At 39.9% G+C, this 24,972-nt stretch overlaps 2 protein-coding genes across 2 annotated transcripts in view; both read left to right on the plus strand.

Annotated features, from left to right (window-relative positions):
• The window catches only part of BRS3 (bombesin receptor subtype 3), a 7,632-nt gene extending 1,013 nt beyond the window's left edge, over positions 1-6,619 (plus strand). Inside the window, exons 2-3 of the mRNA XM_027687270.1 lie at positions 2,138-2,489; positions 3,085-6,619. Of these exons, the coding sequence (XP_027543071.1) occupies positions 2,138-2,489; positions 3,085-3,492 (760 nt within the window). The 3' untranslated portion in view covers positions 3,493-6,619. The remainder of the gene's footprint in view (positions 1-2,137; positions 2,490-3,084) is intronic.
• Positions 6,620-9,720: 3,101 nt separating this feature from the next.
• Positions 9,721-24,196, plus strand: HTATSF1 (HIV-1 Tat specific factor 1). The gene is made up of 9 exons (XM_027687203.1): positions 9,721-10,049; positions 13,622-13,826; positions 14,142-14,189; positions 15,005-15,159; positions 16,168-16,331; positions 17,919-18,018; positions 18,527-18,616; positions 19,102-19,239; positions 19,627-24,196. The coding sequence occupies exons 1-9, from the start codon at positions 9,873-9,875 to the stop codon at positions 19,909-19,911; spliced, it is 1,362 nt and encodes a 453-aa protein (XP_027543004.1). The 5' UTR covers positions 9,721-9,872; the 3' UTR covers positions 19,912-24,196.
• Positions 24,197-24,972: the final 776 nt, after the last annotated feature.

Below are 24,972 nucleotides of genomic sequence, written 5' to 3' on the forward strand. Positions count from 1 at the left end.
GAGGTAAAAATACAAAAGAGAACACAGAACAGACTGGGGACAAAGGAATGAATCCCATCATTTGAGGGCTACTGTAATTTTCAGTTTCATAAGTGAATATATATTTTTTTATTTATGTTTTCTCTTGCAGTTCTTATGTCATTTACAGAAATATTTTAGCCCAGAGATCCTGAAATTAAACTCAGGTTACAATGACAGCACTGCTAGTAGGGACCACTGCTTTGACTGCTGTCAGGAGTTGCTGAACTATCAGTTTTCCAAGTACTTCTTTCCTGAATGAAAAAAAGCTAAGATGAAATTTCATTTCAATCAGCAGGAGCATGTCAAGGAGCAGAAAAACAAGAAATCAAATTTAATAGTAAGAGGGAAAAAGATTTTCATCTAGTATGCCAGCAATTGTGGATTGTATGTAAGAGCAAGTGATTCATGTGTCCAGAATTTAAGCAATGGTGCTGCTACTGTACTCCAAAAATAATCATCCAACACAGGAATGGCCACAGTGGGGCAGATCAAGGGTCTATGTAGGACAATACCAGCATCCAGCAGTGGTAGTACAAAGACAAGAAAAGACACATAGGAAGAATAAAAACCACAACACTATACTTAAATTCTAAGCCTTCAGATGACCCCTTAAGCAGATGTGGTTTCTGTCTATTTAATAACCTCAATGGGTTCTAGATCCTTGTCCAGCCTCTTCTTGAACTTGTTCAGCAATGACTTTCACTGCCTGTTGAATAAACAACGTGCCTTCATTTGATGGCACTGTCTCTTGTGCCAGAAGAGAGAGAGAGACCCCTTTCCATCTCTCCCGGTTATTCATGTTATATTCCATCCTTAGGATGTTTGTGTTTCTTTTAGTTATTTTTCTAATAATACCTAACATTTTGGGCTTATGTTGTTTTTTTTTAAGAGTTTGGTGTGGTTTTTAACTACTGCTGAATATTAAGCTAATGTTTTCACTGAACCATCTATCATAGCTCCAAGGTCTTGCTCCTGTATGACATCAGTTCAGAACCCACCATGGAGCAGATAACCTTTAAAGGTCCCTTCCAAACCCACCTATTCTTTGATTCTACAGTTTAGACACTTGCTTCTGTATTTAATGCTTCATGGTAGCTGTTACATAAATACTCCATGCCACATTTTCACAGGGTAACTACATGGTAAACTTACTGAGAATGCTCAGATCAATCACATGCTCAATGCCAGACTGTCATGTTCCAGTGTGCTAGAAGAGCTCTAAGTCAATAAAAATGGTATTAGTTTGATAAATAGCAATCCAGCTTCCAGTCTTCTATTTGAATTTGCATAGTGGAGAAAAAGACCATATCCTCAGCTTGTGCAAAATGGTACAACTAAGCTGTCTTATCCTCTGGGTCATTTTCCACTGCCTCTCCTTCCATGCCAGTCTTGTGCCCTGCTGGAGGCATCACTTCTTTCTGCATTATGGAGGATCCCTGATCCTTGAGGAACTGGATATACTGTTGCCTGTGCTTCACCCACCTTCATGGGAGTTGGTCCTCTTTCTATGTTCCATTTCCACACACATTTTCACATATCTGTAGATTTACCCAGATTTTTCTCGTCTGCCTGACTCAGTCCACATGCTGCAGAGTCACAGGCATGAATCAACAGCAGTGTCTGCTCCTGCTTTATAAATATGAATGAATCCTGGAGCATTACTTTGAGTCAGATCCCTGCACTCCGCTGAGACCTTAGGAAGATGGAAGAAAGGAGGGCTGCACATGCTTGGGTTCACGATTTCTAAAATAGCTAACCTCTTTCACACCTTTACCAGTTTTGCATACTAATTCCATCATTTACCTTTCTAGGCAATGCCCTAAAATTAGGAGAGATGATTGCCCTTAATGATCCCAATCCAAACTGTAGAAGTCACCTTTATTTAGGAAGGCTTTAGTGGTAAGTCCTGCCAGACAATCCATTAAAATACATGTTTAAAATTAGTTTTTACATTTCCATCTTAATTGCAAAGAGCTAGTATCTGTTTTCATTTCTGAGACAATTCCAGCACCCTTAGTTTAGCAGCAACAGTAATGGCTTTAGCCTTAAGAAGTTTGCACTGTCAGTGATTGCATTATTTCTGTATTTCTTCTGACAATGATGTTGGTGGTTTTAGGTACAGAGCCATTGTGAAGCCCTTGGAACTGCAGACTTCAGATGCGCTCCTGAAGACCTGCTGCAAAGCTGGATGTGTTTGGATCGTCTCCATGATATTTGCTATCCCAGAGGCTGTTTTTTCAGATTTGTATTCTTTCAGCAATCCTGAGAAAAATGTAACTTTCGAGGCATGTGCCCCCTATCCTGTATCTGAGAAGATTTTGCAGGAAGCTCATTCCCTGGTTTGCTTCTTAGTGTTCTACATTGTGCCCTTGGCTGTCATTTCTGTCTACTATTTTCTTATAGCCAGAACTTTATATAAAAGTACATCCAACATGCCAGCAGAAGAACATGGTCATGCCCGTAAGCAGGTAAGCTACGATCAAGCTCTAAAAGTGTCCAATTTCCCAAAGTCTATTGTGATGATTAACTCTGAATTATTGAATATAAAACTTTACCTGATAGTGGAGTAAAAAGCTCCACAAACTCAGCCCACACCAGCAACCCAAACTCAGCTGTGCTCTTACACACGTGCTCATGACTCACCACTTGTGAGTGTCCATGCTTTCCTAAAGAGGGGTGGGTCTGTTGTGCTTTATCATGACCCTATAAACTCAGGAGTTAAAGCATTGATTTGTAAACACTGGGACCTCATCCATGTGAGCTGACACATTAACTACGGTACATTTAAGTCCTAGTCTAGATGAGAATGCCATGTGATTTATAATGGAAAGGGAATGTGCTCTGCACTGCAAACACTTTGTTAAGAAAATTATGAAATAGATTTATTTCCCTGCTTATTTCTTGTGGTTTGGTGTTTTGTTTGTTTGTTTTCTTTTTTCATTTTGTTTTTTTTTTTGGTTACTAATGCAGTTAGACTTTTCCACTCCTTTTCCAATCAGCACCAACAACACAAACACGTCACTAATTGCTACTAATACCAGATATGCATTACTTTTTTTGTAGATCGAATCCCGCAAGAGAGTTGCAAAAACAGTGCTGGTGCTTGTTGCTTTGTTTGCCTTTTGCTGGCTGCCCAACCACATCCTCTACCTGTACCGCTCCTTCACGTACCACGCTTCCGTGGATGCTTCCACCTTCCACCTGATAGCGACCATCTTCTCCCGCGCCTTGGCCTTCAGCAATTCCTGCGTCAACCCCTTTGCCCTTTATTGGCTGAGTAAAAGTTTCCGGCAACATTTTAAAAAGCAAGTCTTGTGCTGCAGGGCAGCGTTCCGCAGAAAGCCTCCCAGTGCCACCCAGAGCAATTCTCCTACCAGAGCCCTGTCAGTCACGGGCAGCACCCACGGCTCGGAAATCAGCGTCACGCTGCTCACAGATTACAGCATCACCAAAGAGGAGGAGAGCGTTTAGTTCACGTGGGATGAAGGGCAGAAACTGAGCCTTTACAGTCAAGTCGCTGCCACTGGGATCCTGGAAAAAGGTGGCTTGCCCTGTCTGTGAAAGTGTGTTCATCAGGAGTTCCTCATTTTAAAAAAATATACAATAAAGAAATCAAACCATGTGGGAAAAGAAGCTGCAACAGCTGAACTTTCCAGCATAAGCTCAAAGGGATGGCTTATGTTCCCAAGCACCAACACAGATCCCTAGATGGAATTCCTGGACCGGGCAAGAGAGGAGTTAGCAGAGTTGGTGCGAGAATTGGCTGTGAGGATGGTTTTTTTCTTGATGACTTACTTGCTCTTTGACTTGTGACTGAGAGCTCCCTCTAAGTACTTGCATCTACAGCAAGCAAGGAAAATCACCTGGTCATAACATGATCAAGCAGGCAGAATTTTGATTTATTTATTTTCTTGTCCTGAATGTTAAATATCGGTAAACACCTCAGAAAGAATGTTAAAATGAAAGAAGGCTAAGGTTTGTAGCACTGTGAAGTAAAAAAAAGTAAAGCATTATGGGCCAGATCCACAGTAGCCTTTGCTCTGTCAGTGACTTTGAAACTCTGGCTAAGAGCTGACTGCTGTGTAGTGAGATGGATGCTCTTCACTGTTCCTGAGGAAGTCAAGAGAACCAGCAGGTGATCATCTCTCTGAGAAAACTATAATAATCTTTAACAACACTTGTAAAATTCTTTGTGACCTATGGGTAAAACATCTCAATAGTGCAGAGTTCTTTATGGTTTAACATCAAGAATTATCGATTTAACATCAAGAAATCAACATTATCGATTTAACATCAAGAAATTGGGGTGAATCTGTATCAGAGTTCTAGCTGGGATGCACAGTGAATACTCAAATGTGCCCTCCTGCCTTACTTTGCTCTGTCTCCCAGAGTGGTCTTGAGTGCACAATCTGGATTTCTCTCAAATGAAACTGTGTGTCCGGTCCATGGAACCAGACTAGAACAAGTCTGAAGTAAAAACTGTACAGTGTGGAGGGCCAGACCAACCCTTTACCCGCCCTGATCCACTCCTGCTGTAGTGTACGTGGTTGTATCTAAGTGGTCTGCACATGTTCAAGCATGCTGGGAGAGCTGGATTTTTCTATTTTACTAATTTTCAAGTTGTATCCCTTTTTAATGTTAGGATAGACTGCCTTACTGAGATAGGCCTTCTAATCTCAGATCCACTGATTTTATGACTTGGTTTGCAGAGACAAGCCAGGACAGCCTGTCCAAGCTCAGCAGCGCTGCTGGCAGGGACTGCCTTCCCATAAGGAAATACAGGAGGCAAGTCTTCCTACCTCATGTTACCAAAAAAGTTGAATGACACTTATTTTAATGAGTTTTGTGTTCCCTGAACCAAAATTCTGTTCTGTGGAAGTTGTTCTGTGGATAGAAAACACAACAGATTTTCCACCGCTTAAACTAAGGGGCTTCTATTTCAAAATAATTTGGGGGTTGAAGTATAGAACAGAAGCTGCAATGTATGAATTAAAATAATTCTGTCAGCCACAGATGTTTCCATTTTAACTAACCCTTGAAGGTATAAGTCCCCTCCAGCTGCACAGAGCCCCTAACACATGGCTGGAAATCCATCCACCCATGCACCATTATCTGAGTTCATTATAAGATGAGAAAATCTATTTACAGTCTCTCTCTGTTGACTGCCCTTATCATAAAAATAAAACCAAACTATAAATCCCAGGGGCATTGGAATACAACCTCTGTAGTCATCATAAACCAGTTAATGACAGACCAGTTTAGTCCCATCAGGCCTGGCCTTTTTTTACTACACTCCTCATGTTACAGGCTGAAAGACTACAAGAACTAATTTTCAAATGCATTCTTCCTTTTATTGTACCAATTGTACAGCAGGATAGGATCACTGAAATAAATGGAAATATAATAGCATAGAAATACAATTTATGTCAAAGCAGACTCCAGAGACCTTATTTTACTCTCTTTGTCTTAATGTAACACATTCCTGGTAGTGAGCTAGGTATAAATATAACAAACATATTGCACTGATATTTTCTCCTTCTCTTTTTCCTTCGTGGAGCTGGAGGGTGAGACTGAAATAAGTAGATAAGCCCACACACTTATGAACCTACATTTATCTTCCTGGATCTTACTACAGGGAATTCTAAACAAAAGAAAACTCAACAAACATTACAGTTTTACAGTTCCTTACATCATTCTTTATTCTAGCTTAGTAAAGCCTTTGGGAAACAAATCTGCTACATGTTTCTGGACTTCACAATTTGTCTCTGTTGGAGACCAAATTTCCCACTGCAAAATCCTTGGCTACATCTCAGAGCAGCCCTTAAAAACCACGGTTTCCTAATTCATCATTTTTCTTGCCTTGCATGCAGCTACTTTTTGCTTGTGTAACTACTCCTCTAGCTGGGTGGTCTATCTATTGCTAATGTATCTTGTTACAAAACTGATGGTTTTGCTATATCCTGCACATGTTTTTGTTAAAGATTGGCAACATTTCAAGCCATAATTTAATTATTCTGTGTACTTAATGCTTTGATAATTCTGTACTTTCAAATCTTCATGACATGTTGTATTGGAGTAATATATTGGTCAACATATATTTTTATCTAAGCAATCTGATATTATTCATTTCATCTACTCCCCACAATATAATTATCCCTAAAATGCCTCCACATCACCATAACTGGATTTAGGGGAAAAGGGTTGTTTTCTTTGCAATCTTTTCTCAGTGTTCCAAAGCCAGGTTCTTTCACCCCTAAGTAATGCAAGTGTAATTCTATAAGAGTATGTGCAAATAACTTCTATTTACAGTAATACTGAGAGTTATTTAGTGAAGAATTGGGATGAATAATTAGAGGTTCACTATTTATGTCCACAGTATAAGAACAGGTAGAAAAATGGCACAAAATACTGAAAAGCAAGGCTCCCTCAAAGGTCTTGTTCATGCAGAGTCTTACTGAGAAAATAAATATGATTTCTAGGACGTAGGATTTTTTATAGTTTGTTTTGTGAATGAGATATACACATTTCATATTCACATTAGCAACTGTTTTAAAATCAGTACTCTCTGCTGTCACAAGATGCCAGTGTAGTTAAAAAACCCAAAAATCCACAAAAATTAACACACTCATGTCAAAGCAGTGCTACAGTGTAACTGACTGCATCTCCAGCAAATGGCACAGGGTATTAAAGTCATTTACACAATTATAGCCATTTTAAAGCTCCCACTTCTCTTCTCATAGAAACTGCTTTGTTTTGCTTTCTTTTACAAGGGCTGCCTGCTGACACTTGTGTGTTTATGCTAAGGATATTACAATTAAAGAATAAGCCAAAGATACACACAGTTACGGTACTTACACATTTCGATCAGTGGTACTTAAAAAATAGAATACGGCCTCTAATGAGTGTTTAGTTATAGGCTCTGCCACAGATGGGCCCCTCAGTGCAAGGTGAACTGTGAGGTGGAATTTCTGTGCATAGGACAGGATATTAAATTTTTAGCACATCTGTACTGGTCCCGTAATTTTTCACACTGTGAATTTTTCACACTCTTCGTCACTCTCGCTAGTCTGTGTAACAGCTACAGGTTCCAGCCCCATGGAAAGCCCAAAGAGAAGTAACCTCTCTGTACTTAACCACTAATTACTGCCTCCTTAATTTAACATAACAAAGCAGCTCAAGAAAAGAGTGTTTACCTAATTAAGTATCAGCTAGTGATTTGCTGCTTCCCCTCTAACAGACAGCAAAACACCGCTTCAGGAAAACCAAGGTATCCCTACTTTTAGTGGATGGCATCTCTAGACCAACAATCAGCTCTGACGAGCCAAGATTGCCTCGTATAATACAGAAGAGTCAGACACAGATACAGAATCATGCTAATGCCTCCTTTTAAGATTTACTTTGAGACATTTTCTTAGGATTTAAAACACCATTTCTTGACAGCTTAGACTGATCCAAGCTGCAGGACACTCGAGCCCATCCCCAAAACACGCAGCTTGGAGCAGCAGTGCTTGTGCAGCCACGAGTTGTATCGTTTCAAGGATGTGATTGAGAGGAAAGCTGTCTCGACTCCCAAAAGTGATGCGTTTCCAGCCGAATCAGCTCCCTGGGCTGGCCCTCTGTGCTGTCTTTACCAAGGAGGAAGGGAACAGATGGTGATGACACCACACGAGGCAGTGCCGCAGCAGCTGCCGCCACACACGCTCTTATCTGCGGGAAGTGTGAGGACTCGAGGCAGTGTGTCCTCGTAGCCTCGTTAAAGCGTGCAGATCAGATTTACCTCGCACTAACCCTCCTGCACACAAGCACGCTCTCATTCCCATCGGATCGAGATAAAATCTGGATCTCCTGCTCCCCACAAAAGTGCCTCTCTGTCTCAACACTAGGGAAAGCTGTACTGCCTGGGCACAGACCTCGCTGCAATCACTCGGGTTATAAACATAAAAACCCCTGCCAAAATGAAACAAGCAGGTTAAGACTTAAATTGTGTCACTCTTACAATGTCTGAGGCTATGATTATCTTATTTCCAAACATATATCCAATTCCAAATTTTATAAGTAAGCACAGTTTATGTCCAGCCTCTCACGCTCCTCTCCACAATCCAATAACTGTTTGAAAGTGAAGACAAATGTCCTTTAAGCTGTCAGTTTATAAGTGATCACAAAGCAATCTTTGGACAACTACCGTAATAGCCCTGCCAAGAGAAAATTCTTGAAGCATCAAAGATGTCATTAACTAGGCTGGATGTTCTTTGTGCGACAGCCAAAGGTTACTAGAACTCTATATTTATATCCTCAGCAATTTCGTCTGACAGCCTGTTGCCCAGGCAGGGAGCTGATGTTGGTCTTTCCCTACAGAGCTTCACGATCTCGTGTCTTTGATTTTATTATCATTCCAGTCTGTATGACGGTAAAGATATATTTGTTCCTGGAATACTGATTTCCAGAAAACGTCTGAATATCATTTTTATTTCTGAGTGGAAAGATTGCTTTGCCCCTGGCAACTGGCCACTGCCAGCTTTGATGGGGCTGTTCAGCTCAATTTTCATTTAAAACAGGTGGCTATTTTAATACCCAGGGTTTATAGCTCTAGGTTAAATTTTGCAAAACAACCTAATCAGCGTGCTTCTTCATCCTCTAAATAAAACACTTTTAAATACATCCATTAAATTTGGGTTTGATGTAGCTGCCTGGGCTACACCGTGAAAACCACTAGATGGCACTGAATGAAGGTCTTTTAAAAACTGATTCGCGTGAGAAAATTGTATTTTAAATATTTAAGTATTCACAGGCAGAGTACTAATTGCAGACTTCATTAATGCAAACTAATTCCGTGTTTTGCAGCCAAGCCTCATCCCGCTGTCCCAACCCTTTCCAAGGGGAGCACAACAGCCATGGCTGGACAACCCTTAGCCAAGGGAGGAGCAAGAAACAGTGTGATTTCTTGACATTTCGCATGCCATTTTTGTTTCATTTATCTTTTTGGTTTTGCCTTTGTCTCTAGCAGGACACGAGGACCTGTCACTGCCAGACGATGGCCAGCACCACCGACAGAAGCAGCTTCACTGCCCAGTGATGCCCAGGGCACAATGGCAAACGGCATCTCAGCAAGGAGTACTTTTATTCGTGTCCCAAACTTTTATTTATCACGTAAGCAAAGCTGCAGCAGCGCCCACGCAAAGCCCATCAAGGCACAGCTTCTCGCCCACAGCTGTCTGGCGCATCAGAGGCAGCCGCCCTCACGCCGAGGCCCTGCCTGTGGTGAAACAGCGCTGCAGCCGGAGGCAAAGAGAAAGAGAAAGGGAAGGAGGCAAAGCGGGAGCCTCATCACCCCCAGCCACCCTCGCCCTCGGGGCCCGTCACGGCCGCGCTCAGGATCCGCCCACAGGCGGGAAAGCACGCCCCGCCCCCTGCGCGCGCCCGCCCCTGGACAGGCTCCACCCCCGCTTCTCATTGGCTCCGCCGTTTCCCGCGTGACCCGCCAGCGCGTCGCTCATTGGCTGCGGCGCGGGGCAGGAGGCGGGGCGGGCGAAACCACCCCGGTGGTGGCGGCGGGCGGGGCAGGGGCGTTTCCGGTGCTGTGTGCGCGGCGGGGCCCGGCACGGGTCGCGGCGGCCGCGTGAGGCGGGTGGGGGGTCCGCGCGTGCTCCCGCCGCTCCCGCGCGCTCCCGCCGCCCAGAGAGGCGGGGCCGGCGGGCGCGCGCCTCAGGCGGCGGAACGAGCGCAGGTTGTCCAGGCCCGGCGCGGGTTGTCCAGGCCCGGCGCGGGTTGTCCAGGCCCGGCGCGGTTGCCCGAGGCCCGGCGCGGGTGGCCCAGGCCTGGCGCGGGTGCCGAGTCCCGCCGAACGGGGCAGGATGAGCGGCGAGGACGGGAACGAGGAGTTCTACCGGCAGCTGCAGCTGCAGCAGCAGTACGAGGCCAAGCCCGGCGAGGGCGAGGGCGAGGGCGAATCCGACCCCTTCACGTACGTGGACCCGGCGGACGGGGCCGCCTACGAGTGGGACCGGGAGAAGAAGGCCTGGTTCCCCAAGGTGGGTGCGGGAGTCCCCGGAAGGGTGAGGAGGAGGAGGAGCAGTCGGGGCTGGGTCCCCTCGGCACGGAGGTGTCCGCGTTCGGCCCCACTGATGTCTGCTGAGGGTTCGGTGGCACCGAAACCCCCCTTTTTTACAGGCAGAACCATCTCCGCCTGTGACCGGCTGCGATTTAGTTGTGAAGAGCTGTGTCTCAGCTGTGTCTCAGCTGTGTCTCAGCTTCTCGCCTTGGCTGAGGATCTGTGGAGTTGCTCGAGCCTGGCATGAAGTCAGAGTTATATTTGTGGGTCTTGGTCCCTGATGCCTTTAGATCTCTTTGTCACTGTAGCTGTGGTGATCTTTTTGTGGGCAGTGAAGTGTCTGTTAAGATGTCTAGATGAAAATATATCCTTTCTAGATGAAAGTATATCCCTCTTTCATTATTACCTGAAAATAGTGCCTTGTACAGATGTGTTCTTCCATATCCTTCAGCCACAGAAGTGCACTTGAAAATTAAGTGTATTTGTCTTACTTAGTGGCATTCCACAGCATTGAAACACGTCACAGTTTTTCGCCTTGGTTATTTTTTTTTATTAAATATTTTCAGGATAAAAAATGATTTTGCTATAATAGTGTGTTTCTTCAAAGGGAGAAGGGACATAGATTTAATTAGTTGAGCAAATCTGCTGATCTGCAAGTGAAATAGTGGTTTCGTTACCATATAATAATGAATGAGGGCAATCAATTTAGTATTAAGACATTTTATGGGGTCTGCTTGATAGATGTAATGTGCCAGTTCTAGCTTGTGACTGTGAATTCATTGCAATTCAGAGAATCTGAGTGAGAATGAAGCCTGTAGTGCCAAGTTTGAATGTGTGTAAACCTAGGAAGGTGTCTGGAGCAGATGGCTTATGGAAGGGTAAAAGCATTGAGAAATCCAGACTGACAAAGTGGAGCACTGAGTATCCCTGGCTCCCTGTGGAATGCTATATCCAGTAAGGACAGTAACTTGTAAAAAGATTCTTCCTTTTTTTTCACCTATTTCTTCCCCTCTTTCTCACCTATTTTTTTAAATTTTTCTCCTCTCAGTATCATTTGACTTTCCCAAGTGCCTTTCTTATCTCTTCTGTCTTGGAGAGGAGATAACATTAAGGGTTGGACAAGTGAAATAAGAGCAGCGAAGTTCACTAGTAAATATGATGTGTAGGAGAAGTTGGTGACCTCTCAGTGACCCACAGAGCTTCACAAAGATTCTTTACTGAGCTACACACCGGTGTCTCAGGTTACTTCTTCTGCCTGATGATTATTCAATGGAATGTTTTATCAAAATAAATGGGAGAGACCACCGGAGCCAGAAGTTGGAGTACTTTCTCCATGAGCAGTAATAAAATTCTTAATCTCTGTTTCTTGACAAAAGATGAAAATATGACTGGTCTAACCATCATCTGCAGACTGGGACTGCACTGCTGCTCTGCTTTGGGAGTAGTGGCTGCTGAGCTTCCACTAAAGCAAATTTCAAAGCTGTGCAAAAAGTGAATGATATTAACTGAGCATTCCCCAGAAAAACTTGGAGACAGTCAAATATTTAATAGAAGCAATTGTAACCTCGTTTATTATTTAATTGCTTTTCTTTCAATGGTACTGTATTGATGAATACCAAGTTCTATAGTCCTTCATGGACATATCACAAAATAGCATGAGGAATTCATCTGCTGCCTCCATCACTTGCTATGAAGATACAGATGTTGGCTGTCATCTGCAGGCACAGGGTATCTGTTCTTCATTTGGTTAATCTATTCCTTTCCATTTCAGTGGGACCAGCAGTTAATTACATGCTCACATGTCCTGTAGTATTGTATTTCTTTTCCTATAAGCTTGATCACCCCAACTGTATAATTGTGAGGGTGTGCAGATAGAACTGATCTCTCTGTGATGTTTTCCACCAGAACTGGATTGAAGCCCCAAGTAACAAATTCTGTGAATTGGTGTTTGTCATGCAGGCACAGTGTAACATAATTTCCAATAAAAGTCTTTATACTTGTATAAATTCCTTTGTGCTTGCAAAAAACACATTTTAAAATGAGGTAGTTGTAGTGGTTATATGGTAGGATGATATTATGCAAAAAACATCTTTGTTATTGACTGGTAAAATTTGACAGTCCATGGTAGGTAATTTGCTAAGAATGAATTGAGCTTTACACAAGAACACAGTTCCCCCTGAAGCTAGAAAATAATCCTGCTGCAGGAAGGTGACTGTTGCAGGTTTAATCACTAATTTATCAGTAAGTTCTCTGATGAAAATTAATAATCCTGTTTACCAGAAATTACAAAAGCTTCTTAATTCTCTGGATCCCATCAACTGTGACACTGAGGATTGCTAAGGTTGCTTGTGTCAAATATAATGAACCTGGTTAGAGCACAGTGTCGTCTTCACTAAATGTGGTTGTACTTTTTCTTTCTCTTGACATGACATTGTGTTGGGTCGTGTCTGTAAGAGCAGCCACTTACATTCCTTATCGAGGTGTGTTGCAAGTCTTGTTTAGCCTGGGAGCTATTTCGTGCTAAACTTTAAAGTTATATGGGGCTCCAAGGCATCCTGCATTATTCCTGACAAGCCTGTTACTGTCAGTTCTGCATTTTTGATTTGTTATAATAGAAGTCTAGAGTTGAAACATGAAGCTTTGAACCACTAGAAGATGGGAGATTGCATTATCATCATTGACACAGTAGTTTAATGACATCAAGTTTTGTTCCCTGTTGAATACAGATGAAGCAAGTGCAGCACAAGTCAGAGATAAAATTTTCAGAGGTTAAGGCTCAGCTTTGGGAATAAATCCTTTCAGAGTGTGTAACTTCAGAAAATCCTTCCTAATGCAGGGATGTTGGCAAAAGCAGCTCTGATATATATCTTTGCATGGGATTACTAGTGGCTAGTATTAAAATTGGTACTGGGTGTAATTTGTAGGGTTTTTTTTTTATTTTGACCTCTAAAACATAGGCATTAGCCAATCTTAAATTTTATCCAAGTATAGTCTCTCTCTAGAAAAGAAGAAGCTAATTATCTATTAGTAGGATATGAAGTAAAGCATGTGGCCTTAGAAACAGTGTGTTAAGATACATCTCTGCCTAAGTGCAGTGTTTACTGTCTGTCAACACAAATATATGTCCTCCCTGGAAATGATTCCATGAAAAGGCAGATGCCTGCAAATGTCAGTCGTTCATCATCTGTGGATAAGTTGTTGACTTACTGTCAGTGTCACTTTATCTCTTCACCATGGCCAGGAGCATTTGGTTTCTGTCCTTCAGGCAGGTCCAATTTAAGTGGAAAGCAGAAAGCTTGGTTTGAAAAAAGTCAGAACTTGTGAAATGTTTGTGTAAAAACTTCATGTGCTGTATAGAATGAGTGTGTTTGTCTAGTTCAGGTAATACCTGAGCTGGCTGTTCTTGTTGTGCATATGGCTTTGCAAAGATGATTTAAAACCAGTTCTAAAATACCAGACTGGAAAATGACCATCACCTAACTAACATGAAAACACAAACCTGAATTTGTAGTTCTTTGAAATGTTCGATTAATTTTCCTAATTTCTTTTCAGATAACAGAAGATTTCCTGGCAACCTATCATGCCAACTATGGCTTCCACGCAGACGAGACAGACACTTCATCTGCCTCTGGCACAGCCACTGAAAGTAAGCAGCCAGTAAGTTCTAAGACAGCAGGAACACAACCATCAGCAAATGAGAAAGGACCAAAACAAACAGATCCAAAACAAAAATCAGAAAAAAGGAAGCTGGAGCCAGGTAAGTAACACAGTATTCCCCTGTGTTTAGCTGTGACATGTATAGTAACGAGTGAAAACTGGCAATTGTTCAGTGTTGTCTGGTACAGCAAAGATATGGGTTGTGCTGAAAGTTTCCAGATAGTTCTAAATTGTGTGGTACTTCATAGATATCCTCCTAAGTCTGTATGCAAGGTGGAAAAAAGCAAATTAAGGCAAGTTCAGAGCTTCCCCTTGAGCAAGCAAAAATTGTTAGAAATCTGATAGAATATAAACATTACTGTATGCTGCCATGTTTAATGTGTTATCATAACTGAATTAAAACTCTTGTGTTTAGGATGGTTTCATGTTGAAGAAGACAGAAACACAAATGTTTATGTGACGGGTAAGTGTTTATTTATCTACTTGGAGCTAAAGATGGTAAAAGAGACTCGTAAATGTCTTTAATATTCTCTAGTCAATCTGCCACTTGCAAGCTACTTAATGTTATGTTCCTGACTGCATAATGTCTTGGTGACCTTTAAATTGCAGATGTGGGAGAGTAGTAGAAGGGACATGCTCTGTGCTTTTGTCTGCTAAATGTGATATTCTGTGAGCTGTGTCAGCCAAGTCACTAATTTGTTTGGGTTTTTTTAAGCAAAACAATTTCTGCAGGCTCTTAGGGGATAGAATAATGACAAGTTTATAACCAGATAGTGCATCAACTATAAACATCACTTAACCTTTAGTTTTTATTTGATTTAATAAATGCATAATTAAATTACTAGGTAAGAAAGAGGAAACAGTAAAAGAAAAAAAGGCTGGGAGTAGAATGAGCAAATAATGGGGAAGCTTAAATGAAATTATCTGTGCACTTATTATGGTGTTTCTCGACCTGTTTTGGATTGTGGGGAGCTACCCTTAGATGCATATACAAAAGTACATTTAGTGGCTCTGAGCAGTCACAGAAATGCACATACTTGAATTCTCTAAAATCTTCATCCAGGCCAAACTAGCATGGAACATCCACATCATTTTCTTATCCATTTTGGGTTTTTTCCTTGTCTTTAATTCAAAGTTCAGACCTTATAAAGTCTATACATTTTCAGTTGCTCTTTTTGTCAAATTTTTAGGTGGAGAAAATAGTTGTCAGTTTATAGGTTGGGGGTTTTTTTTGTCCATAGACCATACTCAAGCCTTCTGTTTGAATTTATTTTGCAGGTTTACCTCCAGACATTACAAAAGATGAATTTGTACAAGTCATGTCTAAATGCGGTATCATTATGCGAGATCCTCAGACAGAGGAACACAAAATCAAACTGTACAAAGATAAGGAAGGAAATCTTAAAGGAGACGGCCTCTGTTGCTATCTGAAGGTCAGTGGTCCACTGAAATGAAGTTTTCCTTCCCACTGAAAGTACTTGTGGCCACTGTTTCAGAATCATACTCAGAAGATTGTTTAAACATCTGAAGTGTGACTTGAAATTTAGGTCTCTCTTTTAAAGGTTTACTCTAGAAATGCCCACTTGTGCACCTCATATCCAACCCCACCCTCTCCCTGAAAGAGGCCATAATAGCTGCTGAACATCTCTCTACACGTTCCTCTCTTGGGTGACAGTGATTATGGGGTGAAATGGGGGACTGTTTACCTTTTACTTTGAAAATATGCTACTGTGTAACTGAGGATGCTGTATACCAAGGACTGTAGTCCTGTATATACAGGTTTTAGTTGAGAACTGGTTGATTTCAGAACTCTGTTATATTCTTTATTAAGCTATAAAAGTTTGGGCTGCAGTACTGCTTCCTTCATGTGTTTCACTTGTGAGTCATTTGGAAGGCTGGTGCTTCCAAGTGCAACCTGCTTTAATTCTGCAAGAAAAGCACCAGGCAGTGCTAAATCCAGTGTCCTGTAGTCTGTGCTATTTTTGTAATTGGAGTAGTTAGGGCTGTTCAGTGCACAAATATAAAGACAGGCTCCACTCCAAAGGACTTTCAAGAAAATATTAAAAATTACGTGAGAGTCTCAACATCTGCTGTTCATGGAAAAGTGATACAAGCTTTATAGGAAATCAGTCCCCTGAAGTCTTTTTATTCTTTAAGTTCATCAGCTTGCCTGATGGTTGCAGTTTAGTTTCTGTGACATATTTGAATGAACTGTGTGCAGTTGCTTTTGGGAGCATTAATCAATTATAACAGGAGTGCAGAAACACTGGGTTTCGATCAAGAAAGCATTGCCAGCTGTGTGTCAGGAGATTTGGAAGAGAAGTGGCCTTTTCAGTGACAGGGACCTGATGCTTTGCACAATATACTTAACACCACGTTATTGGGATCATTTGACTGTGCTATGTGCTTTAAAGCTTGTGCTGTGTTTTGTTTTCAAATAGAGAGAATCAGTTCAACTTGCACTGAGGCTTCTGGATGAGGCAGAAATCCGAGGCTATAAATTGCATGTGGAAGTTGCAAAGTTCCAACTGAAGGGGGAGTATGATGCAAGCAAAAAGAAGAAGAAATGTAAAGACTACAAGAAGAAGCTGTCTCAACAGCAGAAGTTTGTATTTTTTATTTCAGTAGAATATTGCTTGAATTCTAAGTGCTATTAGTTAAGTGCTGCTTTCTTTCAAATGCAATGCTAAGCTATGCAAAAGTTAAAGTCTTATCTGTGAAATACCTTAACTAATGCACATTTAAAGGGGAGGTACTCCTAAACTAAATGTTAATATAATGACCTTCTTTGTGACTTAAACATTAAAATAATACATAGGGAGCCATGGTCCTTTCAGGTGTAGAAGAAAATATTACAACTCTGGGGAGATAAGACACTTCTTCTCAATGTGTGAGTGTGCAAGATATCCTGTCATGATATTTGGGCTTGCTGTTATAAGGTCATAACACTGACTGCCCACATATATTTTGTACCATAATGCAATAGTTAAAAAAAAGGCAAAAGATATTTGGCTGCCATAGGAGAAAGTACTAAAATATCTCTGTAGATTCCCCCAGACATCTATCTCTGGTATAAAATACACTGATTTTTGAATTGTACCTTGATTCATTGCTTTTGTCGCTTAAAAACTGTTTTTCTGCCTTTTGGAACCAAGAAGATGCAGATTAAAGAAGAAAGAAGTTTGAACTTTTGATATTTTAATGAAAGCAACATTCCACTGAACACTGTAAATAGTAATGCAGAAGTGTTTTGCCAGAGTTAAAGGGAGCAAAGGCTACTTGATATCTTATCTATTGAAAACAGAAGTAGCTTGAAATGTGTCTGCCCCAAGGATGCATTGGCAATTCTTGTTGTAAGAAGTCTCCAGTGTGGAGACAATGTATGAAAATAATGAAACTGCAATTGTTTGACAGCAATTTGTGTGAATAAAAGGACTGTGTTCCTTTTGAGTTGAAGAGCATAATTTACTGGTAAAACTACTGTCATTGGGAATCCATGTTTTCTTTAGCTAAAGTAGGAGATATAAGAAGGAATTTAAGATTTCCCCCCGATATATGATTTTGAGATTTAAAAGTGTGAGTATGTGGGGTTTTTTTGTAATAGGATATGAAGCAGGCATTTCTATGAGAAGTAACATTTGCTGTGAGAAGGCAAAGTCCTAGAACAGGTGCCCTGAGTTACATGACTAGTTTGTGGCACAAAACACATCTTACAGCAATGCCTGTGTAGGAGTCAAGGTCTTCTTGCATGTTTGTTTAAATAAAAGCAGTTCAGTTTTACTAAAGGGAATAGTGGATCTCCTGTTTCACAAAATAAGTTAGGAAAAAATGGCAAAATATCAGCATTTTGATTGCACTTGGCAGCAACTGATTCCTGTATCTGAGCTGAATCTAAGAAGGAATTAAAACTTCAAAATTATTTTCTTTGTGTTTAAAAAAATGCTTTGATTTTTACAATAATTTATATTCCTTCTTTGAGCTTTTAAGTACCTTAAAAGACCAGTTGCTTTGTAGAAGTGGTAAACCTGGGTAATTATTGTATGTTTTAGACGAATAACTTAACGCTTTGTGTCAAAAATACGTGTTGATGTATTGCAAAAAATGCCAAATTAATAATTTTTTTTCAACAAATACTTGTAGAAACTGAAGAGAGCCGCAACAATATCTTCTTACTGTTGCTTCATTTCATTAGACAGCTGGATTGGAGGCCAGAGAAGAAAGATGGTGCAACTCGAATGCGACACGAACGCATCGTTATTATCAGGAATATGTTTCACCCAAAGGACTTTGAGGTATGAAAATGCAGTTTGCTACTGTAGGTTGTGCTGTTAACAGTTAACATTGTCTGAAGTTTCTGCCATACAAATTTTAGCAAAATTCTAAGCAGATGACAACCAGATTTGGGCAGGGCATTCTCCTGTACCAGACATCTGCTTGAAATTCATTCAGCTCTCTGAAAAACAAGAAAAAGATGTTGGTAAGAATGTACTTTTCAAATCAGCCTTTTTCACTGTCTGTATCCTGACAATATTCCTGTTTGGGATGGAAAGAGGAGTAAACAACTGTAACTGTTAGAATGGAGAAACCAGCACAAAATAGCTTTGTTAAAAAGTAGCATTTATTAAATTCACATAAGAGCTGTCTGCCAACTCTTAGGTGGCTTTGAAAATGCAGCATAGCAGCACTTACTTTATGAACTTCTGATGGGTTGGCACATGGGTTCCATTAGTGACTGAGCAAAAATAAAGCTGAGAGAAGTGAGTGCTTGTTTTTAATTAAAACTGTGTGACTGCTTTGCAGGAGGATCCCTTAGTGCTAAATGAGATCAGAGAAGATCTGCGGACAGAGTGCGAAAAGTTTGGACAAGTAAAGAAGGTTCTCATATTTGATGTAGGTATTTTTACATACTGTGTTGGCAGAACTGATGTAATGTGCAAAGCTGCAAAATGTTTAGGCTGCTTTAAATATGAGTGGAGTGTTTATTTGGTTTTGTATGTTTATTTAATGGAAACTTGACTTAGTCTTTTAGTATTTTAAAACTGGTTTGAAACTTAATGTCTAAGCATCCATCAACTTCAGCCTAAGTGAAGGCAAACTAACTCCTTTGAAGAACTTGAATACAAGTCACAAGTTTGAAAGTGTATATATACATTTATTTGTAGCTAAGCTAGCTGAAAAATTTCCTGTTTACTGTGTTCAAAAACTGTGTTCTGTGTGCCAGTAGAACAAAATATGTAAACTTGGAAACTGATATTTTCAAACACGACTATGTATTATCAGAATGAAGTCATAATCTGATTTTGTAGCACAGTCTAAAAGACACTGGAATAGGTACACTGGTTAGAATATTAAATGCAAGGTGTCTCTCCTTACAGCGACACCCTGATGGCGTGGCTTCTGTGTCATTTAAAGAAGCCACAGAAGCTGATCTGTGCAAGCTCACTCTGAATGGAAGGTGGTTTGGTGGCCGTCAACTCAGTGCTGAAACATGGGATGGTGTAACAGATTATCAGGTAACCTTTCCTGGTCCTATTTCATCAAATATTTCTTCCAAACCATAAATTTGTTTTAACTCGAGAAGTGTTTGGCATCCCCATCCCCTTCCCCTGCCCACCCCTGCACTATCTTGCTTCTCCTCAAAAACTGCTAGAATGTCCCCCAAAAAATCATTCAGAATTATTCAACTTAGCAAAAAATTAAAGGACCTGTTTTGTGTGCTGGAGATGTCAGTTTGGAGGATTATCCACTGCGTGTACAGATTGTTAGTTCACAGTCAGCAGGGCCTTCTGAACTCTTGAGATATTTCTGTGTAAGATAAGTGTTTGTATAATTTTATCTGTGTAAATACTCATTTAGACAAGGATGACTGAAATGATGTGTATTAACATCTCTTTTAATAGGTGGAGGAGACTGCAAGAGAAAGGGAAGAAAGGCTGAAGGTGTGGGAGACATTTTTAGGGGATCCTGATGCAAAGGAGCAGCAAACTACATCTGGTTCGGATTCCGCATCAAGTAGTGTTAAAGTGCCTGAAGGCAAACAACCTCCAGGAGTTAATGACACACCTAAGGAGGGTGCAAATGATGAAGCTCCTAAGAGGGAGAATAATGGTGAGGGCATTAATGAAGATGGAGCTCCATCCACAGACAGCAGCCTTGCAGGCAGTGATGGTGAAGCTGATACATAGCACCTTTAATGCTTTACAAAAGCATGATTTTTAGGGTGATGTTTGAGTTGATCCCTTTCTTCAGGGTGACTGCAGACAATATTCATATGAATATAGGCATATTAGAATGTCATCAACTGTGTGCTTTGAAGTTTTCATTAAAAGCAGTATTTAATGAGGTTCTAAAAGTTTGTATTAATTGGCTGTTCAGGTAAAGTAACTCAAGTTGCCAAGAATGCAGTAAAACTCATCAGGCTTCTTTTGTTCTAACTATGCTTGTCAGTGTCCCATCATGTGAGTGTGAAATACATTCTAACCCTTAAGTTTATGTAACTCTATGTAACTTAATGCAAAGCTATTACAAGATTTGTGGATTTTACTGTTAATTTTCCTGTACCCCTTGGAACTCAGTATTTCATCCTTAAAAATGATTTGTGTCCTGAGTACTTTGGTTCATTTTATGGAACAGATGCTGTGATACGTACGGGGTGAATGCATTGGATGTGTTGCTATTCATTAGGTAGCAAATGATACAAGTAGTACCAAGTCACAAACTTAAAAAGAAGCGGAAAACAGACAGTGTTGCCATAGCCACCCTCGGGCAAACCAAGTGAAGATAGATTATTAAATCACAGCATTCAGTAAATTACTTTTTCCTTCCCCTGTTTAGATCTTTTGTTGATGTTAGATAGAGGCTGGAATTACGTCAAGGAGACTAGAAATGCATGAGCACACACATTCTAGGACTAGATCTTAAACTCTCATGGTCTGTATGCAGTAGGTATCAAAATAGGCTTTTGATTTTTGTGGTGGCTTTATTAGTTTTTGCTTTTATATTAAAGGTTTTTGTTCCACTTTGTTAGCATGGTGCGTGTAAGTTCTCAACATTTTAGTTTAGCCCTGCATGCTCTTCAGAGTGGGGAGGATCTTCCATATTTCATAAGATTTAAAGGCTTTTGGCAGCTCAAACTACAGTTTGTTATGCAGAAGTTAGAAAACTTGAAAACATGCTTTCAAATAACGCTCTTAAAAAGCAAATGCTAGCCCTCTTAGAAATATTTCCAAAAGCAAGGATTTAGAAGACATTCTAACTTCAGGAATCTTAATACGTGGCAGGCTATCAAAAATAACTGAGGGAGCTGTTTTGGGCATAGTCATTCTTAATTTAGAATCCTGTTATTTTGATAAGTAAGGATAGAAGAATATGGATTTAGGCACTAAATAATTAAAATACTGATGCTAAATTCATAGCATGTTGTTCATATGGGTGGTAACCAGTACACATTTGTAAGGAGGATCTGTTGAATTGTTTTAATTCATATTGGATTGCAAGAAACTATAGATGCTAATTCCTGTATTTCCATCATGAGGTATTTGGAATACTCTGAAAATTTGTGCTCTGAGATTACCATATATATTTTTTCCATAAGTCTATATGGTTCTCTTAAGTTTATTTTGTTGGGGGTTTTTTTTAAATATATAATCAATATGTGTGGGTAGCTATGCTAACCAGGGCATCTAAGTTAACACCTGCCACTGTGGTTATAAGTTACATCTTTTTGTGACAAAAAATACCTGATCTTACAACAGACATTATATTTGAATTTAGAGGTTAAAAGTCGGGGGCTCATTATAACCTGGCATGACAAATTCCCTTTTTTGAGTTGCATTATAAGGAAGAGCTGTAGCTCTTGCCAGCTAAAAAAGTCCATTTGCTCCTATTTCCAAGTGTGAATTGTATGTTTCAGCAAAGCAGGTCTTTGAAGAATTCAGGGGATCTGAAACACTGCCTGCTTAGTAGCTGCACGTGGTGGCATATTCTGATACGTCTCTGGGTTGTGTTGGTTCTGCCTTAGTTATTTTTATTGGTAATAAGCACCACAGACCTTTGAGAGCTGGGAGCGTTTGCATATGAGGAGTGTGATTTAATGTGGTGGGTATTGCTTTCAGTGCTCCTTTTTTTCCTTCCAGCTTCTGGACTCCAGGCTTTAGATCAATTACTCTTGTGTTTTGTTTGCTTCGTTTTTTTTTTAAAGGAGCCCAGTCATGTAACACTACACAGTTAAATCACCTGTTTTACAGTGGAATTGCAACTGATGTAGGGAAACTCGTGGACAAATGTATAAAACTTGTACAGTTCTATGAAGCCTTATTATGGTATCAGATATGAAAAAAATAAGGTTAGTGTAGTGTATTATTTGAGAAATAAAGAATCATTTTATGTGCAGTGACCTTCCTCTCTCCGATTGATGTACACATTGACTGGCTTGCTGCAGAAGTCCAGTGTGATGTTAGTCCTTTCACCTTTCTCTCTAGACCTCACACCGAAATAGAGCACCAAGAAAGACTGAGACCAAATGCTTTACTGGCTTTCCTATTAAATAGGGTTCTTAAGGAAATAAAAGCTGTTTTTCCATGCAAATACGTTGTTCTGAAGTGCGGCATTACACTCAAACTTGTATTTTCCTTTTGTCTACCTCTGTTTTCCCCAGTAAAATGTAAAAATATATTTTTATAAACTACTCATTGAGTTATTGCATTTAGTAGTCCAAGGAGAGGTTAATGCAGCTGTAACTTTCTTTTCAGCAGATTTCCATTCAGACTGAATTCTTTTGACATTTTCCTTTTTTGAAATGATGCAAATTTTTATAAATGAATCTGAACAGAAATAAAAAAATCACAAAAGTTAAAATTACTATTTTGAAATATGACTGTGAAAATCTTGTTGTATAGAGCAGTAATGTTTAATACCAAATTTTAACAAATCTGAGGCTGAACAAGGTGAGTTGCTTTTTAAACTTATATATTTTTCTGGCTGAGCAGCATCATACATAAGTTGGTAAGAAGTTAAAACCCCCATGGAATTTTCAATGTATTTGTTCTTGAATTAAAAGTGCTGTTTAATTACTTGCTCACTAGAAGCGACAAAATCAAACTTTTTGTTCAATTTCTAATGTATTGTAGGCTTTTGGTGAGAGGTTCATTGTAAGAGAATCTGTCTCCTTCCCTCTGAATATGATGAAAACAAAAACCAGCAGGAGGCTGAAACAATTTGTGGATAATCCTTGTTGCTCAGTTTTGAACTGGAGAAATACTTGTTTCTATTAGTTCACACAGTGTAACAAAATGGATGTGAAGCCACTTAAACACAACAGCAGGGACAGAGTATTAACTGATCCTTCAGCAGAATTCAGCAATAATCACTTTTTTAACCATACCATCCAAAATCATTGCTTAGCTTCAAGATACATTGGTAGTTTGCTTTACAGTCAACTGCTCTTTAGTGCTTTGCTGGCAAGGAAGTGTTATGGGGTTACAGGTATTTGCCAGAGATGACGTGGCTTGAGGAGCAAGGCCAAGGTAGACACCTGGAAACAAAAAGCCCCAAAAGAAAAGGGTTTCTTGAAGGCTTTCTCTTTTTCTCGCAGGTTCTGGAATGTTCATATACAGCTGTAAAGAGAGAATTAGTTTCATTTTGCATCAAAATGTTTATCTGTTTCTCCTGCTTTTTTTTAAATTACTTTTTTTAATTGAATTTCAGTCCCTCGTACAGCTTACATTTTGTATAAGGATTGCAATTCACTTAAAATCATTAGTATGTTAAATGCAGTGCATTTTAGCTAAATGTCCTAGACATTATTCAGTTAAGGTTAACCTATTTACAATTACAAATAATTCACTTAATTCACTTAACTTGAAGGTATTGGATGCTTCATAGAAACCCAAACTTGCCTTTAAATTTTCCAGTAAAATCAATATTCGTACCCTGAATTCTTGAACCTAAACAAAACAAATTGGAGAAAAAAAAATTAAAAATACTTACCTATAGATGTTAATTGGATTTTAAGTTCTCATTTCTGAATTTGAGGAAACATACTGCAGTATGGGAAATGAATTCTGTGAGTTGTGTACTTGTGTTGATTTGACTTGTGTGTATTTTAGTGCTCGTTATACACGGCTTGAAGTCTTACTGTCAGGATACTCTGAAAGTTCTGTAAAATATTTATAGAATTATGAAATCTTTTGCAGCAAATCGGTTTTTTGCTCATTCTGTAATAAGAAAGTATATTGTTAGATTAAACTTTTCAGTAAGTTGACTTGGAATTTTTTCTGACTGGTGATTTTTCTTTCGATAAATTGACCATTTTCATTTATCCTTTAGAAAACCAACATTTAAAAGCAATGGTAATTGAATAACATCTAGACTTGTGACAGCATCTGAGAATCCCTTGGTTTGTCTTCAATTTGTTTCTTAAAGGGGTTGTGTTTTATACTACCTTTTTAATAAACAAACTGGTGAACAGAACAAGTCTTTGCTGATTCGTTCTGAGATATTGTATTTGTCTTTTTTTCCCTCAGTAGAAGATACAGTAGCCTTTGGTGCACAGGGACTTTTATAAAACACGTGTTAACAAGCCAGAGCTTTCCAGCTGGATCCAGTAGATAGTTGCTGGAACTGTAAGTGGGATATGGTATCTGTTCTCCATTTGTGGGTTTTGTCTTCTTCCTGGCTTGGTGTGTTCATGGACCTGCACAGATATAAAAGAAGCAGAAGGTATGACTGAAGACACCATAGTTATAAATGAGATTGTGGGGGTTTTATTTGTTAAAGACAAGTAGAATTTCAATTTTGATTCTCAAAGATTTTTTTTTCTTCAAAGCTTTGACACTTTGCTTACAAAGCACTGGAAATCAGTTGCTCAATTCCTGTACTGAAGAACAGGGATTATAATCCCATTTTTCCCAGTAGTTCCTTGTAGGAGCTTTAAACTGATTCCATTTTAACAACTGGCCGAGTGCTTTAACTGCCACCCTGAGAGGAAATTTTTGAATGAGGTCTTGAGAAGCTTTAGCAGAAGAAATCTCTGCTCTATGAGGTAGTTTAGAAAAGGGGATCAAAGAAGGAGTGAAGGAGATGTTGAGGGCTCTTGCCCTGCTGATGGACTGGAATCCAGTGTGTCTCACAATGAAAATGTGTTTATGCAAAGAGTGTGTCAATAAAAGACTAAGCACCATCTCGGGAATCTCAGCCTGGTAGTTAAGTTGGTCTGGGAGATGGCAGAGGGCGGATTCGTACGTATT

The sequence above is a fragment of the Neopelma chrysocephalum genome, unplaced genomic scaffold (assembly GCF_003984885.1).
Source record: "Neopelma chrysocephalum unplaced genomic scaffold, ASM398488v2 Primary Assembly neopelma1_73b, whole genome shotgun sequence".
Classification (NCBI taxonomy): Eukaryota; Metazoa; Chordata; class Aves; order Passeriformes; family Pipridae; genus Neopelma; species Neopelma chrysocephalum.